This window comes from Notamacropus eugenii, chromosome 2 (genome assembly GCF_028372415.1).
Source record: "Notamacropus eugenii isolate mMacEug1 chromosome 2, mMacEug1.pri_v2, whole genome shotgun sequence".
In the NCBI taxonomy this organism is placed as follows: domain Eukaryota; kingdom Metazoa; phylum Chordata; class Mammalia; order Diprotodontia; family Macropodidae; genus Notamacropus; species Notamacropus eugenii.
The window spans coordinates 176,423,344-176,444,136 of NC_092873.1; the positions used below are offsets into that span (position 1 = coordinate 176,423,344).

Here is a 20,793-nt window from a genome sequence, read left to right on the forward strand (position 1 = left end):
AACGGTGAGACTCTTTTCTCTGCATTTCAGAATTGATCGCTGTTTCTTAGAAGTCTATTTTGAATTTCTCTCTACCTAGGTAGTACAATGGGATAGAGTACGGGGCCTGCGATCAAAAAGACACAACTCCTTGAGTTCAAATCTGGCCTCAGACATTTAATAGTTGTGTGAACCTGGGCAAGTCCCTTAACCCTGTCTGCCTCACTTTCCTCATCAGTAAAATGAGCTGGAGAAGGAAATGGCAAACCATTCCAGTGTCTTTGCCCCTAAAACCCCCAACGAAGTCATGAAGATTCAGACCTGATGGAAAACGACTCAACAGCAATCTCTAAAAGCCAGCGGAAAGACAAAGCTCTGATTAACCCAATGTATTACTGTATCATTAAATGTCTACATATATTTCATTTGCTCAAAAGCATTTCAGAGAGAAAGAGACTTTGACTGGCCGCACAGAGAAGATTCTCCTTCCAGTTGCTAGGATTTCTACTGGATGAGGGAATTAAAACAAATCAGAGGTTTATGCTGAGAACATATATCTTAGAAACAGGGACCTGGCCTACGATTTCATTAGTACAGGGAACTTTCAGGTGAGAAAACTCCCTCTACCTATATGCAGGTCAGTGCCTTTCCTCAAAATTAATAGTCTTAGAGCTGCTTAGAGCACTGAAGGTGACTTGCTCAGGGTCACACAGCCTGCATGCATCTGAGCAATGAGCCCTCTATCCACTTACACCAAACAGCCTCTCCTAGAGCATATTATTAAACTGCTTTTAAACAGAGATCACAATGAATTCTAATCATCCCGGATTCTCCTGGGTATAAATGGGCCAACTATGTGACAGAAAAAGAAGGCCTGGTAAATGGAAACAGGAGAAAGTCCCTTTTTAAGGCAATGGGATTGGGCAACTCACCTCTCCAAGATTCTATTTCTACTTCAGATTGAAAGGAATGCACGGCCCAAAGAAGGATCTTAAAAGACTAGAAATGCTGGCCATATAAACTCAGCAATGCTGCTGCTGCCCTAAATAGGGATGAAAGACTAAGAGATAAAAAGGGATAAAGACTAGAGATAAAAGACTAAGGCTGAATAATAAGGGACTACAGAGCCAATGTAGAATGGTGATAGAGCTGTCCCTATTTGCAGAGAATGGCAATAGCAACGGTGAGACTCTTTTCTCTGCATTTCAGAATTGATCGCTGTTTCTTAGAAGTCTATTTTGAATAGACTTCTAGAACTAGACTAGAAAGAAAGCCATGCCTGAAGGTGTTAGGAACACAATGGCCCCATCTCCACAAAGTTGGGGAACAGAGAGAGGGAGTAGCTACTTTCCCTCTTCAGCCAAATGCCATTATTGTTGGGTACCTATCAGAAGTGAGAATTCTCTAGTATTCACTGGGGACAATTTTTCAGGCATCTGAAAAGAAAAAGTTCTCCATCAATGGACTTGTCAGTCACTTTCCCGAGCTACATTGAGGTTCCCCTTCTTTAAGGATAATTGGGAATGGGAGAGAAATGTTCTGAAAGAAGTCTAAACTTGTATCTGGGAGGTCAGTAAGGCAGATACATTTCACAGGACTTTTTTCAGAAGTCACATAAATGTTAATGAGGAAGGCCAGTCACAAGGGAAACATTGCTTTTTTACTGAAGTCTGTCCCAGTTGTTTCCATGCCCAGAACATTTGTTCAGTGAAAAAACTCTTTGTCTATCTGTATCTCCTCCTCCCCTCAACTTGGTCTTGTCCTCCTGGCCTCTTTACCCCTTTCATTGGAAGAGTAACATTTTGGACATTTAAATGACTCCTGAAAATCTTTCTTCATCTTCCCGTAGCCAATTCCATCAGCCTCCCCCTTCCATTCTCTAAACCAGCAACTCAGAAACCAGTCCCACATCTGTGCTTCTCAGGGGAATAGCCTCAAGTCAACCCAAAAGGAAAGGGAGCCAAAAGTAAAAACAGAAAAATTTAAAAGAGTGGGTATTTTAAAAAGTAAAAAGCCAGTAATAGCAAGGTTTCAATCCCAAGAGGCAGATGAATAGATCACACCACAAAGACTACAAGAAAATAGAAGGAAAAGATAGTTTGCCATCCTGAGCCTAAAATAACAAGAGAAGGAACAGATTCCCACCCTAGGTAATTCTTTAGGACTATTAAATAGAATCTACTTCATTGTGGTCCAGTGGATAAAGTGCTGGGCCTAGAGTCAAGAGGACCTGAATTTCAATCCAGCCTCAGAAACTAGCTGTGTGACGTCGGGCAAATCATTTAACCTTTGTCTCAGTTGCTGTATCTTTAAAATGGGGATAATAATAGCACCTACCTCCCAGGTTTGTTGTAGCAAACGAAATAATAATTGTAAAGTGCTTAGCACAGTAAGCTCTATATAAATATTAGTTATTATCATTATTGTTACAGGAATTACATTAATGCCAAACAAGTCAAAGGGCTTTTATATCTATGTCCCTAGACAAAGTGAAAGTTTGCTTAAAAAAGAAAGCTCCCAATTCTATCTAGGGAGTCAAAAAAAATGCCAACACATTCTCCAAATAAAAGATTTAAGGGAAAGGGGTGAAAAATAACAAATAAATGTATAAACTATACCAACTTCATTTATACCATAGAGAATTTAGCACAGCCCTCAGGGTAGCACAAGGGCAACTGAGAAGCATTATCTTTTGATGGAAAAACAAGAAGTGGGAGGTTCTAAGGTACTCAAGAAGGAGATGCTAAATCTGCAAAAAAGAAAAGTAATCAAAATGATCCAGGCAAAACTCATTATTAAGACATAAAATGCCATATGACCGGTTCATATAATCATAGAATTAACCAGATAATAGATTTAGAGTTGGAAGTAACCTCAGAGGCCACCTTGTTCAAAGTCCTTGTAGTCCAATACAGAAACCAAGGCCAAGAGAGATTAAGCGGCTATCCAAGGTTACACAGGTAGTAAATATCAGATGTATTGGCACATCATCTGATTCTAGGACTAGTGTTCTTTCATTTGGGGGTTTTGAATTGCTTCATGAACCCTCTAATGGTCTAATGTAGCACGCTGTATTCTTGAGTTGTCATTAGGCCAATTTCATGAAGTCTTTCTATCACCTCAACCCATTCCAGGTCTTCGAGTATGAAGTTTGGGTCCTAATTAAATTTCCCCTCCCAAATTCATATGCAGGAAACTTTTCAAGGAATGGGAGAATGTCTAGAAATGGAAACAGGCAAGCATTGAACATATTCCTTTGGAGGACCCTAGGAAGCTTCCTTTTCTTGACTCACCCTAAATCCACTACTCACCAGACATATCTCCTTTTCCTAATGCAAACTTACCAATAGAAGTGCTCCTCCACCATCTTGGTCACGGCTCGGGACACTGCTCTTTCATGGGGGCCAAGGTTTTTATTTAAGTTCACTCCAAGTTTTTCTTCCAAAAAGTCAATAATGAATTCCGTGCCAGATACTTTTTCCTGATTGTATTCAATCCAAGGCATTTTCCCTTGAGGGGAAAGCTTTCCATCAAAATAATTCTAAGCAAGTGAATGGAAAAAGAAAATGAAAATATTAATAAAAACACCTTCAACTTCTATCTGATTAAGAAACAAGCACAGAAACTATGGGATGCAATAGAAAGAGTGCTGCATTTGGAGCCAGAGGGCCTGGTTCACATCCTGACTACCATTTGCTATCTGTACAATCTTAGAAAATCACTTAACTTCTTTGGGTCTCATCTCTAAAATGGTTGGATTAGATTACCTCAAGTTCTCTTCTAGCTCTAAACCAATGCCTCTTAAAGTCTATGATCTTAGCTAAAGGCTTCACTATGCTAATAAGACAAATGAATTCAACGTGCAAGTCCTTCAAAAAATGAAGGTATGTGATGGTAATTTAAATGGAGAGATCTTTCCCATTCATTAATAGGCCCATGTGACCTGTGTAAGTCACATGGAAGCCTAAGTCACATGAGTTTGAATCACATGAAGGAGCAGGAAGGGTGGAACAGGAAGAGGCAGAGCTAGAACAGAGCTGAGAGGAAGTTATTTGAGATAGCAGTTAGAACTGAAGGATGCAGGCAAGCCTGCAGCTGGCTGTGTGTGAAAAGAATTCTGTTTAAGGGAAGCCCATTTGTGATTTATTTAAGGAAAGCTTGTTTGTGGAAAGCCTAATAGAGGGATGGTGTTGTCCCCTGCATTGTTACTATGTATAGATTTTTGTTGCTATGATGGATTTGGCTTTCTGGTGTCTGAATAAATGTTTTGGTTCTGTCTTTCATGTGGAGAGTCTGTTGTATTTTGGGATTCAGAATATTTGGGATGTTCATGGTCACCATGAGTGCTGTGAATACTGCATTGGCACTACAAGGTATTACTCATATCTAAATTATGGGATAGCTTATCTCACAGACAGAAAGAGTGGACTTAATAATAACCTAACCGTAAATAGTTACTGAGCAAGCTTGGTTGTTCATAGTGATGTTTAATATTCAATTTGTAATGAAAATGTTGAATTTAAAATAACACAATAATAATGAATGACAAGTATTGATATAGAGTTCACCAAGTACTTTAGATGTATTATCTCATTTGAGCCTCAGTAGAATCCAGTGCTACTGGACCACAAGTATTTATGACAGTCCTCACATAGGGAAGGAAGTCACTACAATGGACTGAATGCCTTGCTCTGGAAGATCAAACCCATTTCCCTAAAAATGAAGTAACATTCAATTTTTTTTTTGACAGAACCATGAATTCAATCCAATCCTATCCAACACAATAAACATTCAGCAAGTGCCTACTGTGTGCAGACCAATATGATAGGCAGAAGAAGTACCTACTGTGTGCAGAACAGTATGATAGGCAGAAGAAGATAGGTTTCAATAAGAAACTGTCCTTCCCTCTTGGAGCCTATATCTTAGAGTGAAACATGCAAAAATAACTATAACACAATATATAAATGCATGACAGATACAGCCAAAAATAAAGAGGGAGCACTAAATAAAGACCTACACTTAAGATATAGCACATGAGATAAAAGTCACTGTTATGAACAGACTTTCAAAGAAACTATAATACTGAGGTCCTGAGGAGAAAAAATAAAATCATAGACATACCAGGTGTATTAGGTGTTCTAAGAAGCCCCCATACAGCAACGGGATCATACTGATCATGGTCAAGAAGAGGGATATTAATACACTGATCCCAGCTTTGTCACTCACTGACTATGTGACCTTGGGCAAGTCATTTCACTTCCCTGTGCCTCAGTTTCCTTATCTATAAATGTAATATCTATAAAAGGAAGAAGCTGGACTAAATGATCTGAAAGGTCCTTTCCAACTCTAAATCTGTGATCCTTTGATGGACCTGGTAGTATATAGTGACCTTCACCTTACATTAATGTCAAGTAAGTGACTTGCTCAGGGTCACACAGCTAGTAAGTGTCTGAGGCTGAATTTGAACTCAGGTCTTCCTGATTCTAGACTTGGCACTCTAGCCACTGCACCACCTAACTGCCCAGCATGACTACATATATAGCCTAAATTAAATCTTCATTTTGTATTGGGTCTATCCTTAGATTGAAGGAACTCCATAAATATCCAAAACCTCTAGCAATCTGTCTAAAATCACTCTATCTTTCCATTAAGTAAACAAAAAAATTGTTTATCTCACAACAGGGAAGCTCAGTGATAGTTTTTTTGTTTGTTCAGTGGATGGATGGAGGGGTAAAGGATGGTATTGGAAAGAAGAAAAAGAAAGCTATTTGGGAAAAAAAAAATGATTCAGGGTTTTAAAAAAACTGTAATCCATTTTCATTGTCAGCCTATAAAAGTGACTGGTTCTCTTCAGATTGAAGCTTCAGACACCATGCTCATCTATCAAACAGGGCTCTGAGAAGTTCTGTTTCAGATTTCTTTTGAAAACAAATGGCTATGCCCAAAGAGCTATTAAACTGCGCATACCGTTTGACCCATCAATACAGATTCTAGGTCTATACCCCAAAGAGATCAAAGGAAAAGAAAAATGACCCTTATGTACAAAAATATTTATAGCAGCTCTTTTTGTGGTAGCAAAGAACTGGAAACTGAAAGAATAATCACCAAGTGGGGAATGGCTGGACAAGTATTAGAATGTAATAGAATACTATCATTTAGCAAGAAATGATGAAAAAGATGGTTCCAAAGAAATCTGGGGAGATTTGTACGAAATGATGCAAAGGGAACAGAACCAGGAGAACAATTTATATGATGACAAAAATATTGTAAAGGACAAATAATTTACTCAGATCAACACAATGACCAACTACTATGTTTGTTCCTCATTCTCAAAGAGGACCACGAGAATCAGGAAGGTGACACCATGACTTGCAAATGAATTGGATTCAAGTGAGGCAGGGCAATACAAAACCACCAGCCTCACTCTCTCCTCCAAAGCCATATGGGTCCAGTGACAAGACATAGATCAGGATGACTGGAGATGGCCCCAGATGCAGTGGGAGAACTTGACCTTTTTAAAATAAGGTCTTTCCTAGGCCTCAGATTGACCCATTCAGCGATTAAGCTAGGTAAGAAAAGAGGCAGAGAATGTCCTCTTTTACCAAGTCCAAAAAAAAATCTGGGAGAGGAAGACCTTCAGGGTTTCTGGCCAAAACAGAAACAATACCTGTTTACATTCCCTCAGAGCCATCTGAATCCAAACAGTGACCAAGTGGGGCTTGGGCTGGGATCTATTGTTTGCCAGTTGAACAGAGCCACAGTGATTTGGGTCTAAGTCATGGTCCATGAGGTTGCAGTTATCAAAATTTGTATTCCTTTGGGCAGAGCACCAGCAGGTAAAGAGAGAGAGGAAGGAGGAGAGGAAAGGAGAAGATAGTAGGGAAGGAAGGAAAGAAGGAAGAAAGGAAGGAAGGAAGGAAGGAAGGAAGGAAGGAAGGAAGGAAGGAAGGAAGGAAGGAAGGAAGGAAGGAGCGAGCGAGCTACACTGCACTGGAGCTGGCCAGTTGGGTCCCCAGTGGAGCAGCTCATACTACTCACAGGTAGTTGTTTGTCCTTCATTCTTGAAAAGGACCATGACATCAGGAAGGTGATGCTATGTATGGCTTTAAAGTAAAGTAGAAGGCTGTGAGGGCTGTGCAAAGTCACCAGTCTCATGTTCTCTTCCAGAGACAGTTTGATTATGCTGTCAGATGGGGTGCCTGTATCAGCTGATTTTAAATGTTTTATTTGTTACAAGGAAGTCTACTGGGAGTGGGTGACATTTTAAAAATCTTTTTAAGTCAAAGACTATAACACTTTGCCAAGAAAGGATCAGTAGTAGCAGCCATGGAAAGCAGATGGCCAGTTTGGAGGCAGTGATGAAGTCCAACAGCAGCAGAGCAACATAGCGCCCCCATGCCTTAATGAAAGACTCAGCGGCCCTGAGCTATACCCAACCTGAAGCTAGCAATTAATGCAACACAGATCTGAAAGACCTGTAGACAATGGGGCAAAGAAGGCATAAAAGAAAGGGAGCAATGGAACATGAAAAGACAAGGAACTGGTGGGAAATGGAGGTAGAGTCATAAAAATCAAACGAGGGCCTGGAACTAGAAAGTTATAAGGCCTAGATCCATGAGGAAGAGCAAATCTGAACCTTCTTCTTCACTGATTCAATGAATCACATGGACTGTGCAGGTCCAAAGGAGGGAAGCAATTCTCTAGTGACTCCAAGTTATTTATATACTTGGGAGAACATCAACCCTAGGGTTATGCTATAGCTCTGGAACAACTATATAGATTACTAAGGTAAATAGAGCCTCTCAAAGGGGTGGATTACCTAAATACCTAACAACCCCAAGCTGGGTTCCCTGCTTAGAAGGGAGCCACAATCCCAGTATAGTACTCTAAATGTAAAACAAATGTGTAAGTCCTTGGGCAAGGTGAAACACACCAAGCGGAAAGTATTTCTTAATAATTTGTATTCTTTGTCACATATAATGAACTTTTTTCCATGTTTTATGTCTTGTCAGTTAGGTCTTCAGAAGGGAAGTGAGAACATCTAGATAAGAGCCAGAAACAAATCCAATTCAAATGTTGAGAAAACATTTGGGATGGGATGGAATAGTAGTACTATGATCCACAGAGCTATTATTGAGAAGCCTTCAAGATTACCATCTTGAATGTATGTTCAGAACTTGAGTACTGGGTGATAAGTTATAATACCAGGTCAACATAGAAAGAATGGAGATCTTCGTTAGGTTACTTAGTCTTATACAAGGGATTAACTCTAGTGCTAGAAGTGATCTATGCCTTCTTAAATCTCTGTGGCTATTTGGTTTGATCTCTCCTTTCATTTTCTAACTTGGATTATACTTAGGTATGTAACTGTCCTATACCCATACTAGGTTATGAGCAGGGGCTGGGTTCTTCTTAATGCTGGTATCCCCATGCCTAGCATAATGCCTCACACATAGTAAGAGCTTAATAAATATTTGTTGAGTTACATAAGAGCTCTCAAAAAAGGACTAAATACTATTTCTCAGGATTCAAGAGCTGGAAGGGAATTAAAAGATTATCTAATCCAACCCAAAGAAGCAGGAAAGCCTTCTGTACTATCCCTCATAAGTGGGCTTCCTGCCTTAGCCTGAAGACTTTCACTGATGGAGGATTCACTACTTTCTGATACATGGCTGATAATATTCCACTTTCAGAAAGCGCTACGTGTAAAGAAGTTTTTCATTATATTAAGCCAAACTTTATCTCTCTATCCACTTCTATCCTCTATCCTCTGCTTCTAGTTCTAACCTCTGAGATGAAGCAAAACAAGTCTAGTATTAGCCTCATTCACATGAGAACTGTCATGTGCCCCTAAATCCTCTCTTATCCAGTCTAATGAGTGTTCCCACCAATTCCTTCAGTGAATCCTCATTTGGCATAGTATTCAATGCTCTTACCACCTCAGTCATCCTCCTCTGAAAATGTTAGTATTTATCAATGTCTATCCTAAAATATGAACTGAGCATAGTCGTAATGTAATCTAACCATAGAAGAGCATATCACATACCCCACTCCACCTTCAGTTTGGACACTATATTTCTATTAGTTCTATTAAAGCTTCTATTATTGTAGCCTAATGTCACTTCAGCTTTTTGGTGGCCATATCACCCTACTGACTTACAATATACTTGTAAACCACTAAGACCTGCAGATCTTCTTCATACAAACTATGGTTGACCATATCGCCTCAATCTTGTATTTTTACAGTTGATTTTTTGAACCAAAGTGTCTAATTCCTCCTGAGCAACTTCACCGTTAAATATTTACAGGGTAGCTATATAAAAGATACACTTTTTCTTTTACCTCTCTGTAAAAGTTATGTACAGGAGGAGGTTTCCATTATAATTTCACATAAATCAGAACACTACTTGGGTATTTTAAAGCATTAATCAGAAATGGTTCTTTTCAGGGAGAGGGAGAAAGGAGGGGAAGGAACCCTTCTACTTTGCCAACAGTCTCTATGAAAATAAATCAGTGTCCAAACCATATACTTCCAAGAACTGCAGCCTAGTGCTGCTTTCACAGTAAGGTCAGTATTATTCCACCAGACGCAGGGCAGCAGTTAAGTTATATTCCTTCAAAGCAGCTGCTGGATGGAAACCAAGTAATCAGCCCAAATAACGACTTGGTCTGCTCCGCCCCCTCCTCCAACGTGGTCAGGAGGAAAGAATGGTCAGGCTGAATGACTCAAAGAATGGTCAGGCTGCAATCACAAAAGGCTTCCCTTCTGCAGAGAGGTAAATGGGAGACTCACTTGAATGTGGAGGAAAAAATCTACAGAAAAAAGCACCGGAAGCAAAGAGAAGCTGCAAATTGCAAAAATTCTAGAGCTTCATTCAATTGTCAACAACACTGCAATTAAATGTGGCAGTGTTTGGTACAGCAGTTATAGTATTAAGACAGATGGATGAGTAAGTGGCTCACTCGTTCCTTAATTAACATTTCTGCGTCTCCTGCAGAAGGCTGAATGCCAACACCTGAGCCAAGCAATAACCCACAGAACCTAATCGAGGCAAACAGTCAAGGTGGACCACTTGGGTAAAAACAAACTGATATCTGACTTTTACAGGGAACACTTTGGAGTTTACAGAGTGCCTCACTCATTTCACTTCATCTTCACAGGCACCCACTGAGGAAGGTAGTATAAGTATTACAAGCCCCACTTTACAGAGCAAGAAATGGAGCTCAGAGAAAAGTGACCTGCCCCAAATCACACAGCAGGTCAAGTACTCCTTTGGCTCCAAGTTCTATGTTCATCCCACTATACCAGGCTGATGAACAAAGAGAAAAACTCTAATGTTTTTTCCTTCAGAAAAGAGAGAGAATAGCCATCCCAGTCACCTTACCCATCCATTACATTATTTTTCTGTGCAGAAACAGATGGTTAGCATGAAACAACACAGCAAGACTTAACAGCCTGCTGTTTGCCAGTTTCAGAAGACCTGTAAGAACCTGAAAGCCTTGGCAGAGAGGAGTAAGAGATTGTGCTAATGGAAACTCTGGTTATTATTATGGTTGCTTGAAATGAGATTTCAAGTTGTTTCAGGTAATAAAAACAATGCTTAGCATTTCTAATAGCTCTCTTGGAATTGCCAAGTTCTTTAAAATAAGCCAGGTGACTTCAAAGCTCACCAATTACAGCTGATCGATCAGTGGGCCAAATTCAAGAAATGATAGTGCTCAGGAGGCCAGCCAGACCTGGAGTTGGAAGGGATGGGCAGCTATGTGGGTTATCTCTCTTCTTCTGTGCTTAAGCTCCAGGGAAAAGTGAGCATCCCTCAATACCGCCTCCCTCCTTCCCTACTCTAGAGAAGTACCTTACCTGAATGACCACAAAATAATCGCAGCTCCTTCCTGCTTCTTACTGTTCCAATTATCCCCAGCAAGTGGAAAAATCAAGATTTTTAGAGACTTAAGGGGGTGCAGTTTAGAGGCACTGTCATTTTGTAAAAAGAGCTGATAGAAGTGTTCTAATTTTCCCTTGAGGAAACTAGATGGTGCAGTAGTTAGTGCTGGGAGTTGGAATTAGACCTCTATCCAAATCCTGCCTCTCATACTTAATTGCTAACCCTTATGTAGTATTTTGCTAGCTGTGTGACCCTGGGCAGTCACTTAACCTCTCTGAGCCTCAGCTGCCTCATCTGTAAAATGCCAATAATATTAGCACCTCCTTCTTAGGATTGTCTTGAGAAACAAAGGACTTATGTAACATAACTAATTGTTCACTCATTTTTCTGTTGTGTCAAACTTTTCATGATCCCTTTGGAGGTTTTCTTGGCAAAGATACTGGAGTGGTTTGACATTTCCTTCTCCAGCTCATTTTGCAGATGAGCAAACTGAGGCAAACAGAGTTAAATGACTTGCCCAGCATTACATACAAATAGAAAGTGTCTGAGACCAGATTTAAACTCAGGAAGTTGAGTCTTCCTGTCTCTAGACCCCATAGTTCTAACAACTATACCACCTAGCTGCTCTAACATAGGTAAAGGGCTTTGCAAAAAAAAAAAAATACTAAGAACCATATACATATATATATATACACACACACACACACACACACACACTAGCTATGATTATTGTTATTTGGACTTGGGGTTTTAACACCAGATATTTCTTTCACTGTCCAAATTCAAGTGTTAATGGACACACCCCCATTTTCCCCACAGCAAACCCAGTTTGCCTCAACTAACATTTTCCAGAACAGAATTTGAAGACTTCAGAAACTCAGTTCCCATCTTCCTTGGAATGACTAAGGTGTTCTGCTGTATAATTTCAGTTGTTTAAGACATAGAATGATAACTTCTGGAAAGTATATCTGTAAATGGATTGTGGCCAATAACCAGGGGTATGCTGGCAAATGTTTAACAACTAACTCTCTGTGGAAATAAATCTACCCATAACACACTTTTAAGTTTAATCTGTATTAACACTTTCTCCATCACTTTCTTAAATTTGGACAATCAACAAAACAAAAAATCAATCTGTTTTAACAATCAGGTGGTGAGATTCTGTTTGACCTGGGTCCAGCACACCACTGCCAACTATTCTTTACAAAACAAAAGTGCTCAATGTTTTTAGGCCTGATATAAAAGGAAACTTCCTAACAGAGACATCCACAAGTGGGATAGGCTTCCTTGGGAGTCAGCAGCTTCCCTCCCCACCACCCAAATCTTGGAGCAAAGACAGGGTGGCCACATGTCCCATGACTTAGACTAGTGTCTCCTTTCCTGATAGGGGCTAGACAGGTTAACCACTGAGGTTCCTTCCACTTCTGCAATTCTGTGACTAAAAGTGGAAGCGAAGATTATTTTCAAGACATTGCATTGCTCTTCAAGGTCAAGTACAATTGCAAACATATATGCAAATACATGTCTATATGCTGAAGACCAGAACCTAAAGACCACTCTGTAATGCCTCTGAGAACCTAGAGTGACCTCTGAGCCTATGATGAGGCAATACTAATGGAACACAGGCTCTGATAGGTTCTACCAAGCTAGAAAGATCCTAAGAATGAACTGGTAAGTCTGTCTGATAAGACAGAGAGGATCAGCCTAGCTGATTCAAAGTGTTTCATCACCAGCAGGTGGACCAAGAGGTGATAATTTCTTTTTGTCCACTCAGAAAGACCATCTAATAAATAGTTGGTCAGTATTGGCAAAGGGAGTACCAACAGCAATGAAATCACGTAACTATAAAGTATTAAAGAAAGAATCACCCAAAAGCAAAGGGCTAGCAAATCCAAATGGGATGACGTTGCCAGGGTGATTCTCTAATGCTTAATGATGAAAATTATTAGGCTATCTGACATTTATAAAAATACTTTTTAAGGTTGGTTAAGTGTTTTTTCATAGGCTCTCTCACATGATCTTATTAACTCTGTGAGAGAAATACTATTATTATCCCCATTTTACATAGGAGGAAACTGGGACTCAGAGAGGTTAAATTATTTGCCCAAGATCAGAATTAAGTTTCTGAGACAGGATCTAAATCCAGTTTTTCCTTACTCCAGGTCTCTACAATCCAAATCATTCAACTGCTACTTGGTGCTTAGGTTTGCATCACCAGCCCAGGCTGGGCAACCAAAGAACTCTATTTCTAAGGGGCACATTTTGAACAAGCCAGGTGGTGGCTGCCAATGAACAGGCTGCCGGGACTAGAGTCAGGAAGACCTAAGTTCAAATCTGGCCTCAGACACTTACTAGTTGTGTGACCTTAGGCAAGTCTATCTTCCTCGGTTTCTTCAACTGTAAAATGGAGATAAAAATAGCACATACCTCACAGGGTTGTGGTGAGAATCAAACAAGGCATTTATAAAGCACTAAGTGCAAGGCCATTGAATAAATATATGTTCCCCTTTCCCTTCCTCCCAAAACCTTTCTATTCAGATGGACCAAAAGAATCAGAGAAACCACTCCCTTGCCCTCAGTCATAACAAAACAAACCTAAAATCCATTGAAGGCACATGCACAATCATCATGTAACACTATTATTAGATTTTGGCTAGATGAGAAGGAATACCATTGACATATAATGAAACTTTTCTTCCACTTTTTCCCCTGTCTTTTGGCAGGGGACTGAATGAAATATTGCATGGTACAACTGAAAGAGCACTAGGTTTTGAATGAAAAGACCCAGGTTTGAATGCCAGCCCTACCACTTACTCTCTGTGTGACCCTGAATAAGTTGTTTAACCTGCCTAAATTTTAGCGTTCTTCATCTATAAAACTGGGGGGGGGGGGTGTTAGGCTAGAGGGCCAGTAAAGTCCCTTGTGTCTCCAAATGGATGATTCTGTGATCTACATGGAAGGAAAGAAGGAAACAAGCATGTGTTAAGCATCTACTGTGTGCCACACATTGTGCCAAACACTTATAAACATTATCTCATTTGATCCTAACAACAACCCTGGGAGGGAGATGCCATTATGATCCCCATTTTACGGTTAAGGAAACTGAGGCAGACAAGTATGACTTGCCCAGGATCACACAGTGATTAAATGTCTGTGGTCACATTTAAATTGAGGTCTTCCTGACTCCAGGCCCAACTCTCTGCCCACTGCACCACCCTGCTGCCTCAATCTGCAAAATGTGGAACTAAATCACCAGGAGATGACAACTGAGGATACCTACTATGCCAGTCTCTACAGCACTTTAATGTATGCAAAATACTTCCCTCATGACCACACTGTGGGGTAGGTAGTACACAGTAATTTACTGCTTTTACAGCTGAGATAACGTGGGTTTCTAAAGGTGAAGTGACAGGATTTTCACTCATCTCCTTGGCCCAGTAATGCATCTAGCTAAGTGCTCCAGGTGGGATCCTTAGAGGGTTAGAAGGGTATCTTTCTTGGTCTTTAGATGAACTATTAGAACCTTTAACTACCTGTTTTCCTGTCAAACAAGTGGCTAAAAACTGTTCTCAGAATCCATAATGAAAAAGGGAAAGAGAAGAAAGAGAATGAGCAAAGACTAATCAGGAGAGAATCGCAGGATCATAGATCTACAAGGCTAGAAGGGACCCTCTAGAGGCCAAGTCCAACACTTTCACTTTACAAATGAGGAAACTGAGGCCCTGAGAGGTTGTCCTTTGTCCTAGGTCACATACATTGTAAATAGTCAAAATGGGATTCAAACTCAGGTCCTTTCACTCTAAAACTATCACTCATGCCACTGTCACTCTAAAACATTTAATTTTTAAGCAATCTACCAGCATTCTAAAAATCAATTTCCATTCTTCCCCAAACCTGCAGTAATGGATGGAGTCATGGTCTTGGGGTAAAGAAAACCCAGGTTCAAATCCAGCCTCTGACACTAAAAGAGTGACCACAGATAAGTCATAACTTTTTGTCCGTTTCCTCATCTATAAAACGATTACAATAATATCTGTGATAATCTACCTCTCAGGGTTGTTCTGAGCCTTAAGGGAATTTATGTGCATCAGGAACATGGCAATTTTGAAAGCAATGTAAAAATGTTAGTTATTTTTAGAAGGAAACCAAATAGAGTAGAGAAGCCCTTTGTCTACAAGGCAATGAAATCAAGCTGCTTCCAGGGAAACAGGATCTTTCCGGTACCACCATCCCTCTTGAGATACCCACTAACTAAACTCATCCACCTGCCCCATATGCCAACAGGAGTTCCAATCCAAGGTCAGTTATAGCCTTTTGAGATGAGGAGAAGCAGCACAGGAAACCATCATGGGCTATCTGACATTTGGTCCATCCCAAACACTCTGGAAAGCTTTCAAATGTAATGGTATTCCCAGCAGAGCTGCCACAAATCAGGAATGTTCATAAATCATTCATTGAGCAACTCTGCTCCACCCTTATGAATCAGCTGGATGGAGCAGTGATACATTCATCAATCAATTAGTCAATCAATAAGCATTTTTCTGAGCATCTACTATTTGCCAGGGCACTGTGTTGGGCCCTGAGGCTATAAAGATAAAATGAAACATTTCCTGCCTTCAAAGAGCTTAAAGTCAATTGGAAATATCTTAAAAAGGTGGTAACCAAAGGCTACAGAAAACAACAGGTACTAATCAGGTTCTAAACCCTTTTTCTCAGTTTCCCATAACAACTAGGTAAAGGAAGATTTCTTGTCTGTTATTATCTCTTAGTTATACAACAGACATTTATGATATATAAAAACAATGCTACTATTTGCCATTATATTTTTTACAGCATAGAAGAGGTTGTACAATGGAATTTCCTTCTCTTGAGGTTCTTAATAAAGGGTTGACAGTTATCATTCCAAAGTGGTTTAGGTACAAGATTGCCTGGAGACTGCAGAACAGAATAGATAACCTCTTCAGGTTCCTGCCACCATGATCCAATCAAACCTTTAGTTTCTCCCATCCTATCCCCCAAACAAACAAAAAAAATTAAGTAGAGCGATGTGTGACTTTTTAGAAATAGTTAAGCTTAACTGTCACCCAGAAACTTCATCAGAAACAATGTCTTTTTATCTTAATATCATCATGACAAGGAACAGCCCCTTGGTATCATGGAAAATTAAAAATACTGCCAGGAATTGCTGCTTACATGACAAGAAGCAAGTAAGTTTCAGAAATCTCCACAACAGCATAAAAATGGAAAAGAGAGGAAATGTTGTTGAAGCTAAAGCAACCTACAGAAATGCCATTTCTTGAATAATGACAGGTTTAAGAAAAAACACTATGTTCAGTCAGCACCAAAATCTGGAACCAACATTCAGTGCCTTAGCCCAGTCACAGCAATGTCTGAAAGGGCAAAACATTTCACTACAAACACTTCAAAGAGAGTAAGAAATAGTATACACGGCCTCAGAACACAGCTAGAAATATCATTCTGTCCTTCAGTTCCTGGAATCCAGGAGGGAAAAAAAACATCATCTCCAAAGAATAAGAATAAAGAAAAGGCAACAGCAGTACAGGAGAGTATTATCTATGTGGTTAGCACAGTGAGCCTGGTCAGATCAAAAGAGTGCTATTTTATCTCAAAAATCACTTCAGGGTGCAACAGGCCACTTTATCAAAGAATCACAAAATCCCAGAATTGGAAAGCACTTCAGGTCATCTAGTCCGACCTCAACATGAAGCACAAATCCCCTCCATAATACCCCTGACAAATGGTCATCTCCCCTCAGACTGAAGTGATGGATAACTTCCAGTGATGGACAACTCACTGTCTTCCAGGATAATCCATTCCATGTTGGGATACCTCTATATGTTAGGAAGATCCTCCTTATATATTGGACTGAGATATGCCTTCCTGTAACTTTCACCTGGAGTTCCTAGTTCTGCCCTGTGGAACCAAGCAGAATAAATCTAATCTCTTTTCTTCACAAAGAAGGATTAGTTAATATAACCCTTAGTGCCATACTTAAGTTAAGTATCTGAAAACATGATCCGTGAGATCTGTGATGTCTATACCTAAGAGCACACCACAGTCTGATGAAGTCTAAGAGCGTGCCAAGCATACACTCAACATTTCTGCTGAATCAAATTAAATTCTCTGCCACTAGTAGGTCCTGTTAGGGTGGGAGTGGAGGTGTAATGAGGAAACCTCATAGGCACAGAACATGCACAGATGTACCTGGTAAGGTAAGTCGGCCATCCTTAAATAAGTTTCCATTTTCAAACAGAAAGGAGACAAACTGGGGACACCATTGTTTGGCCTTGAGAACTGATGCAAAATAATAGCATCTTTGGAGTCAACCTCTTGATCTTTCCTGTCAAAACCAGAACAGAAATAAAAAAAAACAACAATAGAACACGTGTTATACATTCAGCAAACTGAGTTCAAAAACTACCAAGGCACAGCTCTTTAATGAGACAGTAGACCTGTTTTATTCATCAAGCCTTGACAGACTCTAAAGCACTTAACTTACAGAAAGGAAGCTTAGCCAATACATCAGAAAAGATCAGGAAACTTTAGAAGTTCTCCCTAATAGACAGTACCTTAAGGGTTTAGGAAAAACTGTTTTTAACCTTCTTTGCTTAAGTGTATAATGATAAAAATGACGACAGTGACAACAAAAAAGACTGTGATGATGACCTTTATATAGCACTTTTGTATTTGCAAAAATGCTTTACACATATCGTCTCACATGAGACTCATAACAACACAGAAAGTGTGGAAAATTCCCCATTTTACAGATGAGGAAACGAGTTCAGAGAAGTAATTAATTGACTTGTCCAAGATCATCAAACAGCTACTGTCAAAGTCAGGTCTTTCTGACTTCAAATCAGGCATTCTATCTACTATACCAGACTGTCTCTCCTCAGATATAAGTAGGCCCAATGAACAAGAAAAGTATTTGCAAGAATAAATCCATTCCAACCACTATGGATTATATTTCTTCTGTCAGGGCCATATTGGATGAGACTGAAATATTCAATCTCTTACAGATCATCTATAAAAATGCATCATATATAGAGACCCAGAAATAACAGTCTGGCTATGCATAAGCCACCAGAATTTCCTAGAGGAAACTAGTTCAGTTTGATGGTTTGGTCCCAAAGATTCAGGTATCATGAAGATCTGGCTCCTCATCACTTTCCCTTTGCTCCCAATATCAGTTGCCTTAGCAAAGTCCTTTTCCCTCACGTCCAAGGTCCATCTCTCATCTCCTCATTTTCGGAAGCCTGTCACACCCTCCCTTTTTGTTATGCCTCACTCCCACACTTTTGTCTTATTTTATTTTTAGGCTTTGGTTACTCTCTTCTGGAAAGTAGTAAACTGCTCACTGGTTTCCATGAAGCACAGGTTATTGATAACAAGAGATTAGGTGTTCTTAATTGTTACTTTCTCATAAAGGCCCCCTAGATCCCTCCCACTCCATTCATTTTGGGAACTGATTTGAATTGCCATCTGTTTTTTACTCTATATTCTTTGCAACCCAAATGACAGAATTTACTGATGCTAGCATTCTCTTTGAAGCTCCTAACTCTCTGGTTTATTTATTTGTCACTCTTATTTGGGGCAGTATTAGTCAATATACCTCCTCACAGTCTCCTTAACCTGAGTATTTGAAAACATCAACAGACACTGAAACCAACTATGGCCATCTGGTTAAGAGCAGGCCATAGTTCTATGAGTTCTAAGCATTTGCTGAACTTGGAGTCATAAGAACTGAACTTGAGTCCTAACTATGCCAATTACCAGCTGTGAGACCCTAGGAAAATAACAACTTTTTCAGACTTCAGTGTCCTTATCTGTAATCAGATCAACACTTATAAATATATGCCTACCAGGGTTGTTATAAGACTCGTAGAATGTTCAAGTTGGGAGGGACCTTACAGATCATCCCACCCAAACAGATGGGGAACCAGAGTGGAAAAATGATTTGCTCAATGTCACCCTTTTAGTTAGTGGCATAGACTGGGTCGGCTAGTTGTCTCAGTGGATAGCCTGGAGTCAGGAAGACTCATCTTCCTGAGTTCAAATTTGGCTTCAGAAACTAGCTGTGTGATCCTGGGCAAGTGATTTAACCCTCTTTGCTTCTGTTTCCTCATCTGTAAAATAAACTGGAAGAGGAAATGGCAAACCACTCCAGTATCTTTGCCCAGAAAACCCAAAACGGGGTCATGAAGAGTGGGACAGGACTGAAAAAGGACTGCACAACAAAAGAGCCAAGAAAAGTACTTGGACCTCCTGACTCCCAGGCCTATGCTCTTTCCACTATACTCTGTGCTATGAGATAATTCAGGCAAAGGCTTGCTTTGTAACCTTAAAGTGCTCTATAAAAGCAACAAATTCAATAAACATTTACTAAGTATCCTGCACAAAGTAGGAGCTTTATAAATAATTGAGCAGTTATTTGTTACATCTACTGAAAGGCATTTTCTTCTTTACTGCTCTTAGGCTTCAACTACATTTGAAATCATTCCACTTAAATTAAATGCAAGTTTTGGTTTTTTGTTTGTTTGTTTTTGTTTTTTGGCTTTGCATAGATATTCACTAAGGATGCCAGTACTAAAGTAAGGGAAGCATAGTTTCAAAATGTCTGCATTTTCAAAATTTTTGCCACATTAATGGACATAAAACTGAAGTTAATGAGTGAAACATTTTGAATACTCCTCTTTACTAGACCAAAAAAAAAAATGGAAATAAGTTATTCTTTCTGGAGATCCAAATGCTTTCTTTTAGAGGATGCTTTACCTGGTAAGATACTAGCATACAAATGATTTATTTAGGCCATTCTTAAAAACTACAAAGTAGAATGTGGGGCAATTATCTAGGTATCTAGTCCAAAGAAGACCAGACCACAAAGGGAATACTTTTAATTAAGGATAGACTATAAGCAAAAGCCATATCAATTCTGGAACATTTCATCTTCTAGATAAAGACAGAACCTAGTGTTGTATACTTGGTAAATGCTTGTAATTAATTCACGTAAAATTTTCCTACATCTTACTGCTAAGTGACACAGTGGATCAAGTGCTAGATCTGGAGTCAGAAAGACCTGAGTTTAAATCCCACCTTGGACAGTTACCAGCAATGTGACCCTGGGTAAGTAATTAACCTCAGTCTCCTCAACGGTCAAATGCAGATGACAATAATAATAGCATGTACCTCACAAGGTTGTTGTGAGGATCAAAGGAGATCATATTTTAAAGTGTTTTACCAAACATAAAGCACTATATAAATGCTAGCTATTATTATTTTTATTATTACTGAGTAATTCAGGTTTTTTTCCTATTTTCCCTCCCCTCCCCTCCTCTGGGGGTTTAATCTAAACCCAGTCTAAATTCACAAAGTCTGGCTTTGTTATAACTCTATTTCCCTTTTAGCACATTTCTCCTCCTTTTCAGCTATCTTTTGCCAGGCATCCACTGAAAACGGCATATTACAAGAGAAAAAGTAGTGATTCTAGAAACACAGGACATGGGTCCATATCCTACCCTTAGTATTTATGTGACATACAGCAAATCAATATTCTCATTTGTCAAATGGAGGGTGGAAGGGGTAGATAGCTTCTGAGGTCATTTCCAGCTCAAGATCTAGGCTACCTAGGGGACATTAGGTAACCCACCTGGGTCTGCCTTCCTGGGCAGTACTCTATCAACCAGACCTTTCTTTTCCTCTTTCCTCCATCAAAACTTTCTTCAGAACCTACAACCACTTAGGGATAATATTTTCATCACAGAAGGAATTTCTAGAGACATAATGCCTTATCCCTCTGAATTTTTGTCAGCAGTGAGACATAAGGAATACAAGGGAATTTCTCTCTGGCCAGTTCTGACCACTAAAATATATTTCAAGGTTACTTTTGGATTATAATAAGCTGAATAAA

The 20,793-nt window shown here is 39.6% G+C and overlaps 1 protein-coding gene across 1 annotated transcript in view; it reads right to left on the reverse strand.

The window, feature by feature from the left end:
* Positions 1 to 20,793, reverse strand: part of FAXC (failed axon connections homolog, metaxin like GST domain containing) — a 67,301-nt gene that overhangs the window by 43,441 nt on the left and 3,067 nt on the right. Inside the window, exons 2-3 of the mRNA XM_072642915.1 lie at positions 17,091 to 17,226; positions 3,324 to 3,520 (exon numbers count right to left, since the gene is read on the reverse strand). Coding sequence (XP_072499016.1) covers positions 3,324 to 3,520; positions 17,091 to 17,226 — 333 coding nt within the window. The remainder of the gene's footprint in view (positions 1 to 3,323; positions 3,521 to 17,090; positions 17,227 to 20,793) is intronic.